Here is a 16,009-nt window from a genome sequence, read left to right on the forward strand (position 1 = left end):
GACCATGTTTTCACTGTTCTAAAAGATTTTTTGTTAGTGCAGGATTTAATCCTATTTACATATGGTATCATTTCTGTCTGAAAAAACATGCATAACAGTTGATTTGTTGGCACCTTTACACATGCAATTGATATATTTAACCATTATTAAAATTACATTATCCACAAACATTTTCTCTGCATTACATCTCAATTTTGAAACACATCCAAACTAATTATTTAATGAGTGATTGGTGCTGATAACAGGGCGGCACTAGGACCCAGCGTGCTCGCTGCTGTCAAACAAGGAGCATCTGCCTTTCCCTCTGAGCAGGGCAGGCTGGGCGGCTGCTCTCTGGATCTCCACCTTCTCCGTGTCCTGCTCCTTTCGTGGACATGGTGGCCGCAGGTGAAGGAGGTCCCCACGTGACCTGAGCGCACCTGACAGCTCGGAGTTTGCCTCAGAGAAGTGACAGTTTGTGTTCTTGATTGAAGGCACCTGCCCTGAGCTCCTCCTCCTCCCGGCTCCCTCGGCTGTCACTCTGTGTCTGTCAGTGTGAGGATATCTCCTTCCCTCTTTCTAGGGTTTCATAATGCGCCGGGATCTGCCGCTCATTCACAGGCTGGGGTGGATTTCATCCCTCTGCTTGTTGGAGACCATCAGCCAGTGATGAAAACGGCCTCGATATGCATCAGCACAGGGGTTTGGAGGCGCTGACTGGGAGTCCTCGGGTCCCACACAACTTTAAATAAGAGACATTTTTACAAGAGGACTATTTTTTAAGGATTTATTGTCTTGTTTGGATTCCCTGAACTCATAATCATGGGGAACGCAGCTGGAAGTGCCGCAGTCTCTCAAAATAAGGAGACCAGGAGTTTGACTCCCACCGGGTCCGCGAGACAGGCGGCAGGTGTGAACCCCCCCATGCCCCCCGAGGAGGAGCTGGAGGAGCGCTTCAGCGCAGCTCTGGTGAGTCTGAAAACAAGAGTTCAGAGAAGAACAATGAGGCACAGAAACAGAAAGAATGTGGAATATGTCGGACATCCTTAACAAACCCATGTTTGTGCCAAGCGTGCATAACTTAAGCAGTGTGCGGGAGCACAAAGGAGCGTTTTTACGCAGCGCTCTCCGCGTCTCTGCTGAGAGAGGCAGGAACGCAACAAGGACAGATCCGATTACCGGGAAAAAAAAACGTCTTTACTCTTTATTCAATGCCGTCTATTAGTTTGATACGGGTGTTCATATTTAAAAAGGCATTTGTTTGGCTGAAAACCAGAAACCGCAGGTTAACTTCATGTCCCAGCAGCTCACTGAGGGTCATCCTGTTGTTTGGGTGGAGACAGAGCAGGTCTGTGCGTCACTCACTGCAGTCTGCCTCCAAACGAACGTGTTTCTTGAGGGATAAACCCCTCGTTTAATTGTTTTTAAGTAGACAAAAAGTGAAGCTCATTATAAAACTCTGAAATGTTTAAAATAACGTTAACTTTTAGGATTGTTTTCTTGATTTAAATTCTTCCTTTTTTTTAGTTGACAGATGTTTCCAAACAGTGGCGGTTCTACACTGACTTGCTCCCTGGGCGAGTAACCAGCGCCCCCCCCGCACACATACAAAATTTGACAACAACATCCTGTTGTGTTCCTTATATTCTATTTAGCCATTTTACAAAAAAATGCATGACTTTTCTAGACTCGTATTACAGCGGGGGTCAAACTCAGTCACAAAGGGGCCTAAGTTAAAAACACGCTTAAGGTTTTGGGCCGAAGAAGATAAACATTTACTGAACACACTAAAGCTAAACTTTTAAACCTTTTAAACTGAACTTTTTGAACATAAATATGAATAAAAACAGGAACACAAGTTAAACCTTAAATAACTTGTAATATTTTGCTCTCCATAGAAATATATTCTGTCAAAATTATACAAATATGAACATGCTTCTGAACAAAACAAAGAAAGCCTGGAAATATTAATAAGAAATTACAAATCAAATATTTCCGTTTTTTTTTGCTCTTTTATCATTTTTTAGAGCATTTTTTTAGAGCTAGACACCTGCTTCATTTTTAGCAATAATTTCTTAATGTGTGACGTCCTGTGTGTGTCTTTGTGAAACATATCAGAGGGATTAGATCTAAAAAATAAAACTTATTGTGATTAATATGTTTAGGTCTTATAAAACATTAAAGACTAAATCATAGAACTCATCAGTGGGATTATTCAAAAAATATTTGGCATTTCCCTAATTTTGTGCAACACCAACAGTAGAAATCCTCCAAAAAACCTCAATCCATAAAAAATGGTCTGCGCTCATCCCCCCCCCCCCCCCCCCCCTTCCCTCTGACACACGCGGCTCCGTCTCTATGACGGGGGGCGCAGCTGCGGCCCAGAGTTGATTGTCAGATAGAAAAAGACTCCCAATCACCTGTTAGTGTGATTCAGCCAGCCACCGGCGAGTTGCGCTTCTCTCTCGAGTTTTTTGACTTATGTTCCAAAGACTACCGCAAAGAGGTGTGGCCGCAAATGTCTTGCAGCAGAAGGCGGTGGTCACGTGCGTGTCGGGTCTGCCGTGTCAGAGCAAGGAATTGTGGGAAATAATCCCCATTGCCTGCTTTTGTCGAAATTTGGTTGAGCACGGGTGTTTGTTCTGCCCAATTCCTTTTCATGTGCCTGTTTTACGTTGTTTCACTCTGAGTTATTTCATCTTTTTTTTTTTTTTTTTTTTGCACCATAAGTGTGAAGATCAAATAGGATGAAGACATTCTTAACAGTCTGATGTATCAAAATAAAAGTGTTGAGTGTCGGCAGCTGAAGCAATTTCAAATTAAAAGCTGCAAGCTTTCTCTTTGAATATCGTTGACATCTATCGTAGCACAACACTATATGTGCGTAACGCACGCATCGGGCACGCCAAATGCCGCCCCCCACGAAGTGCCGCCCTGGGCGACCGCCCACATTGCCCATATCAAAAACCGCCACTGTTTCCAAATAACATCCACTACTGAATAAATGAGAACATTTTTTTTTCAGATGTTGTTCTGGCTTCTTTCCTGCCACATTTGCTGCTGTAGTGTTTCCTGTTTCTACATCTCAGCTGGGAAACTTCTAGAGTAAAAATCCTTCATGCATAAACCAGACCTATTATTATGGTTATGAGCCAAATGTCAAAGTTGGTGTTGCATGTGTTTAAATGTTCATGCTGTCCTGTGAGTGACGAGAGATGCTTTGCTGTCAACTAGAAAAGAATTACAAGTCCCCAGGAGGGAGGCATAGAAAGCACAAGACCCTTTGGAGCTCTTTATAGAAAGATGCATCACAAAAATAGAAGAAGAAAAAAACAATATTAATTTGGGTTTTGGAGGTAAAGGGTTTATTGACACAACAGTTGTAATTTTCTAAGAACTCGGTCAAAGTCACATTCAGAACCAAACCTTTGACAGCAGCATTCCTCGACATCCTCCCTCCCTCAGAAAAACAAGGTTTGTGTCTCTTTACACCCCGCCTTTGTTCAGTATGCCACCAGACAACTTGCTCTCTTATCAACCGCATTCCTCGTTTTTATCGTCTTATCACCTCACCTCAGATTCTTCTGCTCCTGAAGTTGAAAGGAAGGTGGTTTTCACCCGGCTGAGCCACAGACAGGAGGATCGGCCTTTACCTCTACAGACCAGCAAATGTTTTCATTTTCTCTTCAGTCAAACAGCTGGAGGACCAATGCTTGGTTTATGAATGAATGACCTGTATTGAGATTCAGAAAAATCCTTCTCATCTTGATTTTAGGCTCTTCATGGTTGAGTGGCACTTGCTCACATCTCTTTTTGCCCTTTTAGCCGTCATCAGTGTATCTGTGAGTAAGGCTGGCTGGGAAAACACAGGAGAAAGACTGACTGTTCCATCAGATGCAGACACTGAAAGAGTAACTGATTCCTAAGAATGTTGTGTTTCAGACTCGTAGACGTACATCTCTGGGTGAGGAGAAAGAAAATACAGGCCTGGGCTTAAAGGCATGTACAAAAAACAACAGAAGATTGCAGTTTAATAATTATCTACAGAGGTTTTTTTGTTCCTCTTTTTTCAAGAAATTTTGTTTTTCCTCTGTGTGGTCTTTAAGTAAGAGTCAAGCTAGAGAAAGAATGAGCAAACCTTTGAGTTTGGTACATGCATTTGTTGCAAATCTTGCCTAAAACAAAAACACTGATTTCCAGATACCAAATGGTATCCTCCGAGTATTGACTTTGTTTTTTTCCATTTGCGATAAACATACAGGTTAAGCTGGTTCTCCTGTGCTGGATCATGACTGTGTGGTGGAAATAGTTTTTCAAATATTTCATCACTTTGTAAAACGACTTCCGGGAGCATCTGTTAGACCTGAAAGGCGTGTGCCATGACACTTACAACCTGTTTTTAGACACTGGTCATGCGGAATGCTCCCATCATACACCTCCATAGGAAAATACAGCAGAACCTTATTATTATTATTAATATTCTTCCAGGTGTGGGCAGGAACATTTTTAAGAGTGATGCAGCCGAGCTCCAACCTTCTGTTCAAACAAGTGAGAGCCAGATGTTGTGATTCCACCACTGGAGGCAAGTGGCAGGAGAGAAGAATTCCAATTGACTTGAGTAATAAAAACCAAAAATGAATATATTTACTGTCTGGTTACAATGAACTTTTTGGTGGTTAATGCTTTATTTTCTATTCATTGAACATGTGTAGGGACACATGTTTATTCAGATCTGTTTAAATCCTCTGTTTTGTTCTTATTGGGGCTCAAATTAGCCCTTTTTTTCTTCTTAGGGGTGTTGTCTTTTTAGTGGCATGGAGGTGAATGCATGTTTGGACCCAGAGTTTCAAACTTTACCTTCAACGAGTTAATGCGTTGTGTTGTGAGTTATTATGTTGTGTTGTGAGTTATTGTGTTGTGTTGTGATTTATTGTGTTGTGTTGTGAGTTAATGTGTTGTGTGTTAAGTTAATGTGTTGTGTGTAAAGTTAGTGTGTTGTGTGTAAAGTTAATGTGTTGTGTGTAAAGTTAATGTGTTGTGTGTAAAGTTAGTGTGTTGTGTATAAAGTTAATGTGTTGTGTTGTGACCCTTCTGGGCCACCGTACAAAGTGCTTTACTTAAAAACACAATCAAATTTATAAAACAAAAAGATGAGACATTTAACTCACACCATGATAAGAAAAATGATCCAATGTTGAAACTTGGTTTTGTACTGAAGTGGGGAAACGATGTTTTGGGGACATGTCCACATCAGTGGCACATGTTGGTAGTTCTTCAATCTAAACTGCAAAGATTCGAGCAGAGTCAGAACGGTTGGACCATCATAGGAGTCTAAGATAGCATCTAAACACTTGGTCTGTTACTCATGTTCTTTGTTTCAATAATTAAAAAAAAAAGTGCTAGAGCTGTTTCCAAACTCTGAACAACAGAACCCTAATCAATTCTGTTTAGTGTTGACACAACAGTGGGAACATCAGGACTCGACAATCACGAGAAATGTGCGTCTCAAGTGGAATTTCTTTGGAAATGAGGGCTTTGAAGAAAGCGAAACCTTTGAATTCTGGAGTGAAGCATGCTGTACAAGAGTTGGATCAGTTTAAGCCATCCATTCCTGCTGCACACAAAAGGCGGTTCCCATTCCCTTCAGTGTAAAATGGTTCCACTTTACATCTGAAGCAAACACACCTGCATGGAGGTTTAGTATTCCATTTCACCTGTGTGGTTGGAATCTTTCATTCGAACAGATGACTCAGGTTGGACTTTTATGAGCCTCATTCTTCTGTATTGAATTGATTGGATTGCACATAGAGGGGAAGTCTTTTGTCTGGTTTAAGGTCTTCAGATGTACATTAGTCCAGTGTTTTTCAACCTTTTTTGAGCCACGGCACACTTTAACCTTGACAAAAATCCTGCGGCACACCAGCATCCAAAAATTAAAAAAAAAAGGAGAAACTCATAGTCTGTATTGATCTGCAGCCCCTCTGCAATCTCACATACATTTTTGTGATAATTATGGCAGAAAAAGCTGGAAGTTGCAGCTGTTTTTTCTAAAAGATGTAATAAAAGTTAAGTTAAAAGATTTAAAAACTGTTTGATGTGTGTTTGTTGTGGTTTCAAGACATTTAACAGGGAAGACTCACTGTAGCGCTGAGACGCTGTCACTTTAACCCAATGCATCATGGGAGATGTAGTGAAAAAACGTATGCCGAGGCCAGACAGATTTTCTTCTTTGAGCTTCATGGTTTTGTTCACTTGTTCCACAGTCTGACACCGGATTCTGTGGAAAGCTACACCGCTAAAGACGAGCTTTAGCTGGTATTTTTGTTGGAACTGAGAGACTTTATGAGCAGAATCAGAACAAGGAAGTGAAGACTTTAACCACTTCTGATTGGTCAGACTGATGACGTGTGATTAAGCCTCCAAGAATGATTGGTGGAGACAGTTAAAGGGGCGGGACTTTTCCGAAAACAGCTTAAGCTGCGCCTAAATCGCGGTACCGTCATTCTTATCAAAGTGTCTTTAATAGAATCAAATAAACACAAAGAAAAAAGTATTTTATGATCTTTCATATTCCTAACTACTCAGTGTTTTATCAGGGCCTGTTTGGATGAACACAGAGCTGATATCCTGGAGATGGGAAATGTTTTTAGATCAGTTAATGAGGCAATTTCCCACGGCACACTTGTATGCGGCACACTGGTTGAAAACACTCCATTAGCCCCACTGAGGGTCTAGCTGTCAGGCTGTTGGTTAGCTGCAGGTACATTTGACCCGGTCAGGATATTAAAATGTTTGTATGCTTCATAAACCATAGAAAAATCTATTTATAGAACAATCTGCATATCCCTGTGTCCTTTTCCGCTGCTTGTGCTGCATTTTTAAACAATAGCTAACTCTGGCTGTAGTATTTTATGACTACTTTGACTCTTCTGATGGTGAATAGGGATTAGTTATCACCCAGAGCCCTGAGCTGAAGAATGTGGATGAGCCATCTTTAGAACATTTTTATTCAGGAGAGACATGAATTCATGGTGAATACAACATCTCTGATACTCTGAACGCCAGAGGACTGCAATGGGGCAAGAAGCCAGCTGGAAGGATGTTTTGAGCTTGAAGGTTTGCCAGTCTGCCGTAGTTTGCATGAAGAGGAGCGGAGACATCGAAGAAAGTCAGAGTAGATCCAGGTGTGGGTGGAGGAGGGGGAAGAGGGTCACTTCACTGACCTGCATGAACAGGTGGATGAGAGGAGAGCGTGTTTTGGGATTGATTAGGAGAAAAAAAACTAGTACTGGATGGAATATTTGTGATGACGTCATTGAACTTTCAATAAATCTTGTTTAAACATATACAGTACAGGCTTGTTTGCTTTTCCCCACCAAAATAAGCATCTTTTTTTCTGAATTTCTACCAATCTGAAAGGATGTTGTGGTTGATTCTTGGTCTCAATAGCCGCAGAGCTATGTGCAAAATATCTTTGATCGGAGCAAAGATCAGATTAGGATTGAACTGTGTGCATGGGCACAGAAAAACTCCATCCGATTATAACAAACGTTTATATTCAACACACGTTCAGTTACAGTAAATCATTCTGACGTGCAGAACTCTCTAAAATACTGGAAACAACTGTAGAAGAAGAAATATTGAGTTCTGTTGGAAACAAACAAACCTGCAGCGTAGAGGGACATGATCTTCAAAACGTGATTTTATTAATGTTATGATTATTATAAAGCGCCTGTTGGCTCATAATTTCCTCCTTTTTTTCTTGGCCGGAAGAACGGTTAGGGTTAGATTAATACGTGCCAACAACAACATTTAGCTGTTAATGCAGTTAAAATCCATGCGGTCAATGCTGCAATCTGCATCTTGACTGAACATAAACATGTGGGAACATCAGCTTTTTATTTTTTTCTGGACTCTGTTGGAAACATGAATTTAAATGATTGTTTACATGGTTTCTCACAAATGAGCGGCATTTCTGCTTTACAAAGCCGCCTCCGTTAGCTCAGATACCGTCCCAAAGCCGCTCCTCTGCTTGGAGACCCGGTTGTCCTGAGTCCAGCAGCTCGCTCACGCAGAGCGGCCGGCCAGACCGGTCCGAAGCCTCCTCCAGAGCAGACACCTTTCTCGATCAGAAAGAAATTTTGATCCAACAAGCCTGAGTGGGGCAGAGTATTCTGAACGGCGTGTTTACGTGACACATTTTTATTCTGATCAGGCGTTTATTCTGGTTACTTTTGTCCATGTTAATGCAGCTAGCGATGGCGATTAGCACCAGCTTTACCAGTGAACACATTGGAGAAGTTAAAACCTGTAGAACGTGTGGAAGTTATTGAAATTTGGTCTGTTTTCCCCGGAGAAACTGAACTTTGGTTTCATTTGAAGTGAACATGCCAAGTTCAGGACTTCAGTTGAGCATTATCTCCATCTTCTTTTATCCTCTTGAGTTGTGTGTGTGTGTGTGTGTGAGGAGTGGGTTTAATGGTGCTGTGGTGGAAAGTGTTGTGACAGTTGCGCAGCAGTTACTGCAGCAGAGATCTGGCTGTGTGTGAATGCAGGAAATAATCACAGGTAATTCAGCGGCCAAAAGAGTTCCTGTTCTTCCTGTTGCTCTTGCTACATCACCACTGTCCCCGACCGTAAGCAGATCCCCCCCCCAGCATCTCAGACCTGCTGAGTCTGCACAACAAACCGTCAAAGAATACAGAGGAGCCCTCTGTGGCATGGCTCCATGTAGACAGAAAAGCGGGGAAATACACATATTTGTTCAGCTGAGTCCTGAGCGGCTTCTGTTGGAGCTCTATTTGTGTTTCCAGCTGCAGTGACATAAGCTGACCAGGAGACAATGACTGTTCATGTATGTTGAGACTCCCCCCATGCTTTGCATAAACTTTGAATATTTCCAAACAAAGAACGTTGTTGTTAGTTGAATTCTAATTCTACTTCTCTACCATTTGGATTATAAATAAACAGAAATGAAAAAGGAAGAAGTATGTAGTTCATTAGAAAATGTGCTTTTAAAATGTAAAAACAAGGAATGACTTCAATAACAATACATTTGAATTTAAAATGTACTTAAATAAGTGGTTCCAATAACAGGAAGTCTCACCACAGTAGTTTTTCCCACACCTATACAGGAGTGAAAGTCTTTTTTTTTACTCAAGAAGCCCCTATAAGCACAGTTTGTGTCACAGGAAGCTGCAATCAATGCTCCATCTGGGCCTAACCGTGCCGCTCATGCAGCCTCGTCTCTGAACATGTTGGTCACAGTAGCTGTGTTTCCATTCACTATGAAATTGTGCAAATTGGATACAATAAATTTGCCTAATGGTGGCCAGCCTCACAGCCAGAAGACCCCTGGTTCAAGTCCCAGCTGGGGGTCCTGAACCAGAACACCAATGGGGGTCCTGAACCAGAACACCAATGGGGGACCTGAACCAGACCACCAATGGGGCTCCTTTCTGTGAGGAGTTTGCATGTTATCCATGTGCATGCGTGGGTTTTCTCCAACTGCCTCTCACCGTCCAAAAATATACTTCATTAGTTCATTGGTGGCTCTAAATTGTCCCTTGGTGTAAATATGAGAGTGCATGGGTAACGGACTGTAACAGACTGGCGACCTGTTCAGGGTGTCCCCGCCCATGAGTGGCCAGGATAGGCTCTGGCAGCCCTGTGACCCAGAACGTGACAAAACAGTTTAGAAAATGAATGAATGAATAATGGAAAAACGAGAATTTAGAAAAAACTTGCATTTATTGAAAAACTAGTTTTTGCACTTGGAGGAGGAGGTGGTTTTTGAGGCGTATCCAAATTGACATGTTTCGCAAAACTGCAGTGGAAACACTTTTTTCAAATTAAATGAGTCACATGAACAACAACGGGATGGTTGTTTTGGTGCCAGCAAATCTACAGATATTCTTCTGACTGTTTTAGAAAGACTATCTTTGAAATGTTTACTTGTTCCTAATAGATTGGAAAGCTTATGTTTACAGTCATTGTCCATAATTGACACTTTTCAGGTAAATGTTATTTTTGATATACGTGTATACGGGAGTTTATGGTTGACAGTTGTGTCCAATATTCAATAAATGGTCTAAATGCTTACAAATACATGTATATGAAGTTTTAAAGTGATACTTGTTCCTATGAAAGCCATTACAGTGTGATTGTCCAGTAAAAGAAAAGTTGTGCATTTCTAATAAAGAAGCAAAAAAGAAACCTAAACTTTGTGGTACTAGAGACAGGTTTATCGACAAATACCGGCTATCGGGCACAGATTTAGGGGACGTATTGGCTGGAAAAAAATTACATCGGCCCATCCCCAATCCACAGCTCCTCTGGAAAATCACCAACCACCAGTTCCCAAAATGGCTTCATCCGTAGCCCCTCCCAGGAGGGGAGCACGGCCTGAAGAAGACGCGACGTCTCCTTCGATGATGAGCGCTAGCGCCGCGGCAGAAATGTGAATGGATCTGCTGTCAATCAAAGTATTGGTCACCGTGTTTTTAAAGGACTTATCGCATGAGTTGGGTTGTGTTGGAAACGGTGTAATTGCAAAATTGTGTTTTTTCGACATTTCTAGAATTTTGATGTGTGACTGGAACTCAGCTAGTGTTGCAAAGCAACAAGACAGGACGTTTAGAAATGTTTTGCCCCTCATTTTCACTTGTCCCTACTCAGCACAGGCCTGTTTTTTGTTGTTTTGTGTTGTCGCCATTGTCTGTGTAAAGAATGGAATGCCTAACAATCAAACAAAACTTGTGTTGTTGACTCAACTTGACAGAACAGGGACTGATATGTGTTGCTGTTGCACACTACCCCACACAGTCATCCTTGACAGTACATTATCCTTTCAGTCTCACATCAACAGCATTACTCGCTCTGCCTACTTTCATTTACACAATATTAATCGTCTCCGCCCCTCCCTCACCGTCCTCTCCGCTTCCATCTTGGTTCATGGTCTGGTCACTTCTCGCCTCGTCTACTGCAATGCACTTCCCTCTGGTCTTCCCAATCAAACTCTGAATAAACTTCAGTTGGTCCAGAGTTCAGCGGCCCGCATCCTCACCGGAACTCCTTCCTTCCATCACATCACTCCCGTTCTCCAGCAGCTGCACGGGATTCCAGTATCTTTCAGGATTCGATTCAAACTTCTTCTCTACACGTTCAAAGCCCTCCATAACCTGGCTCCCTCTTATATTTCCTCCATATTAAAGCTCTCTCCGGTCTCTCCGCTCTTCTTCCTCCTTCAGCTCTCCGTCCCTCCGGCCCGTATGGTCACCATGGGGGAGCCGTGCCCCAACTCTGAAACTCTCCCCCCAGACCTCCGTATCATTGACTCCTTTTCAATATTTAAATCCAGACTCCAAACCTGTTCAAATGTGCTTTTCCAGATCACAATTCTGATATTTTCATCTTCTGTTATCTAAATTTATTAATGAGCTCAACGTATTCATTGTGCTAACAACATTTTGTGATTTTATTGTTTTACTTTTGAATCTGTAAAGTGTCCTTGAGTGTTTTGAAAGGTGCTTTTAAATAAAATGCATTATTATTATTATTATCATCATCATCCACTCAGAAGCCAACCAAAGTTAAAGCTAACCTTCCTGAAAAACTGCTGCAGCTGCTCTTTAGGTTTAATTGATTTACATGAGAGGAAAAATGATCACAAAACCAGGAAGCCATCGTTTTTTTTCTTTAGCTCATCCGTTGAGTAGAGGAAAAGGATGAATTTATTATCTGGCTGCACTTCCCAAGTCATTTTATACACACTTTTTAACGTTTGGCACTTTGTTTCTTCCTAATTTGATTCATGGCATGAACAGCATTTACTCTGATTACTTTACTTCTGCTCTTTGCTCCACTGGAAAGTCTGTTTGCATTTACACTCTTAGGCATTTCTTTGCAAGTCATCATTTTTATCTGGACCTTTCTTAACACAACTTTAATATTCTACATTCCTGTAATCTGAAAACATGTCGACGCTTCTGATGTGGACAAAAACAAGGACACATCTCTGTGAGCGTGATCTGGTGCACCGAGGCGTTCAGCCAACGGAGAGGCGAAAAGGAAACTCATCAAAGGTGAAACCTGATGCGTACGGCGCTTCGCAGGTTGTGTTTTTGATTGTTGTGGCGCACATGCAGCGCTCAGCTGAGCCTGCGACGACACCAGGGCCGGATCATTTTACAATACAACAGTAAACAATGTGATCACCGGATCAGACATCTGATTCCAAACAGCCTGATGCTCTGCTGTGACATCATTCAAAGCCACAAATGCAATCCCTCTTTTGTTTGCACGTTTCAGAACAGAAGCCATATGTAGCAGGGACAAACCAATAACCTTTAAAGCTTACTTAGACAGGTATGCTGCATGAAATCTATAGGTTTTTTTTTCTAAAATGTTTACCTTTTAAATCTAAAAATGTAATAAAAATGTAAGTTTTATTTTAATTGAACCCCATTGGATTTACTGAAACCTCAAATCTGATTGTAGCAGAACATTCATCTGCATTCATCACACTAGTTAATCTGCGTGAATCACATGATGTTCAGGTTCTCCTTAATTCAGGTTCTCCCAAATTAAAACAGCTTTTAGTTTGGGCTAAATTCCTGCTCCAGCTAAAATACATGCAAACTCCACAAAGAGGAACTTCAGTCAACAGGGGCGACATGTGCTGCTTCATTTCTGCCGTTGAGAATCCACGTGGGCGACATCAGAGATTCTCACTCCAGGTTCATTATATCTATGGTTGAAGAGAATGATGATAAGGAAAACTGAAACCTCTGAATTTTCAAAAGAATAATAAATAATTATCTAAAGGAGAGTTCTTGTTACTGTTGCACTCTGTTGGACATGCAGAGACGGCAAAATGGTTCTCTGTTGATCTTTAAAAAGTTTGTAGTCAAATGATTAAAGTGAACATGGAGCGACGGCAGACTCATCATTATACTGTACACAGCAAAGGTTCCTTTCATTGATTTCATACCTTTATTGTCCGTTACAGTCTTGACCATCCTGGTCAAAATGAATCTTCATGCACAATGATGCAAATCAGACGCTACAGCTCGTGGTCAGCGGTCCTCTCTAGAAAACGGGGGGAGCCGACCAGCAGCATGAGACGCAGGTTTCAGCCAGACCTGGACGTTGACATTTACCCTGATGTTAGTCCTCCTTACTGCCGTGGGATTCTGCCGTTGGTGCTGAACCTTTGAGGAATTGTTTTACAGATGGAGCCTGACCTCTGAGACTGACTCAGGCTGTGTCCAGATCCCCCCCCCACCCCCACCCCCACCCCTTACTAATAAACTATGTAGTGTGGCACTAAGTAGTGCCCTGGATTTTAAAGGCAATTCAGACACCACGCTCACTACTTGTATTTTTTTTTAACGGCATATATGACGTCATCGATTTCTCAAAGTTAAAATCTAATTACTACGACCGTTTTGTGACTCCACCGTCTTCTGACAATAAAAATGTTGATGGTTTATTTAAAGATTTTTTTTTTGGCAAAAATTCTTCCGCTGCAATGCATTGTGGTCTTTATTCGCAGGTCTAGTGAGCATCGATGCACACTGGTTTTTCACAGAGACTTCTGGAAAATTTCTAGGGAACTGGATTTTGGAATTGTAGATTGAGACATCACTAGAAAATGGAGAACGCACTATAGAGTGAGTAGGGAAGGAATTCGGACACAACCTCAGTGTTCTTTGACAGGATATGTGATCACCGGCGCACAGAGACCGCCATTCATCAGTTTCATTAACTGTGAGGATTCATGAACTTTTTTTTTTTTTCTGTTTCAGCATTTTTACTTTTAGGTGACAAACTATTTTTTTCTACTTTTTTGTTTCTAGTCGTGTTTATAAAAATCTATACACTTAAATTATTTTTGTTTCCAAAATGTCAATGAAGTTAAAAAACCTTTGGCCTTCGCGAGAAGGCGCTAGTTCAAATCCCAACCTGCAGGAGCTCTGGCTTTTTCCCACAGTTCATAGGTTACTTGGTGGTTCCATATTGTCTCTTGGCGAGTTTGTGAGTGTGTGCCCCCCCAGCAGACTGGCGGCAGGTGCCCAACAGCAGCTGGGTTGGCTTCAGCAACCTCGTGACCCCGAAAGGCATTCAGGGATTCTTTTGTTTGGGTGTTTAGTAGTACAGCAACGTAAAGCAAATGTTTTTCTAACGATCCACATCCTTCATTTTGACATTGAAGTGTTTTAACTAGTCGATTACATTTTTGATTTTTATTAAATTATGTGTGGTCAGCCTTTTCATTATTTTATTCATGTTCCTGGTTATGTGCTCATTTTCACTGATGACGTACATTCCCATTGTCGGACCTTGGTTTAAGTCCCAATCCAAACGTAACTTTTCATTCAAATATGCCCTGTTGTTGCTGTTGAAGATTCTCTTCAATGACTTGAAGAATCCACAGAGAAGAAGGAAGGGCGGAACCTCAAGACAAAAACATGGAGAAAATGTTGGTCTACACTGAATTTCTAAGAAAGTCAAACAGTAGGAATGTTCTGGTTAAAACGGGTCCACAAACCCTCATCGATCCATCCCCCACACCCCCCTAACTAGGTTTATCAGATTCATCCATTATTGATCTGATGGCCTGTTTTCATCCCAACAACACGGGACATGCAGCCCCTCTGCACGTGTTTCATATTTCAGACCCACTTTATTTTTCCTCTTTTCAGACTCTTTGTTTTACACGAGGATATTTTTATGTCTGTCACCAAAGGCTTCAAGAAGTGTTATTATGGATCTATCTTTCCTGACTCTGCACATCGACACACTTTCATGTCTTTGCACAGTAAGAACTATTAAAAAACTACAGTTTTAGTGTACAGAAACATGCAAAGATCAGACCAAGATCAGGTTTGACCTTCACAGTCCATTCTTCTACAAACCACAGCAACTTAATAAAAGATAAATTAGAAACCTTTTGACACACCCTCTTTGTACTACGTTAACAATACAAATGACATGAAATTAAGATTTCCACAAACATAAAACCAATGAATAAAAAAGGGGATCAATATTTCATTCAGCACTAAGACTGGAACACTGCATTTTCCTAAACATTGTACTGGTATGTAGTAGTAAAACACTTCAGTGTAAATAAGCATTTAAATCACGTTTGTTTAATTTCCAAAACTCTGATGGTAAATATCACAACTAAATTAGATGAAGACAATGTAACGGGCAGAAAAAATGAATGAAAAATGCTTACAAATGACGAGAAAGCTAAAGAATAAAAATAAAATGGCAGGTTCGGGGTAAAATGGTAATTTTGATTTAGCTAGAAACTGAAGTAAATTGCTGTAAAAATGCATTAAGGTCTCAGAAACGATCCGGTGTTACAGAAAACCTAGACTACACAAGAACTATGGAGAACTGATTTGAACCACATGCAAGAGCAAGCTCAATGTCTGCTAATGTCATGTCACACAGGTCACACAGGTCAACCACCGTACGGGGTTGACCTGTGTGGGTGCTGGGGGGTTTTTGGGTCCGTAGAGGGTTCTGGAGGGGAGGAGCTGCAGGTGTGTCTAGTTCCCTTGGGGCTCGTACGGCCACCTCATGAAGGGACATCATGAAAATGGAACATAGCATTATTGTGCATGTGGTAAATGCATCCTGGAGGATTTGTAAGGCTGATGGTATAGTCGTACACACTTATGATGTATGGGTGGTGCTGTTGTAAGGTGCCTTCTGTGCGGCACTCCAGTCGGTTGTAAGTTCCAGTACTGGCTCCCTTTGACTGCACGCAAATAGGATACCCCCACTCAAACTATGTTCTGATTTTTTTTAATTTCCTAATTTATTTTGGCCAGGACCTTTCACTTTAACAGCACTAACAGGCTCCTGACCTACTGTGGTATTAAAAAACCCAAAATGTGATGTCCACTCATCACATTTATCATGGCCACTGGACAATTGCATGCAGACGCCGGGTCTAAAGGGGTTGATTCAGTGAACCTGATTCAAACTAGGTAACAGAGTGAAGCACAGAGGGGGA

The 16,009-nt window shown here is 41.4% G+C and overlaps 1 protein-coding gene across 2 annotated transcripts in view; it reads left to right on the plus strand.

Annotated features, from left to right (window-relative positions):
* Nucleotides 1-299: 299 nt before the first annotated feature.
* Nucleotides 300-16,009, plus strand: part of LOC101165675 (formin-like protein 1) — a 38,303-nt gene continuing 22,593 nt past the window's right edge. Inside the window, exon 1 of one of the 2 annotated variants that reach the window (XM_011488529.3) lies at nt 300-948. In XM_011488529.3, the coding sequence (XP_011486831.2) occupies nt 802-948 (147 nt within the window). In that variant the 5' untranslated portion in view covers nt 300-801. The remainder of the gene's footprint in view (nt 949-16,009) is intronic. The other variant, XM_020712125.2, reaches the window with a different exon arrangement.

Source organism: Oryzias latipes, chromosome 19, assembly GCF_002234675.1.
Source record: "Oryzias latipes chromosome 19, ASM223467v1".
Taxonomy (NCBI): Eukaryota; Metazoa; Chordata; class Actinopteri; order Beloniformes; family Adrianichthyidae; genus Oryzias; species Oryzias latipes.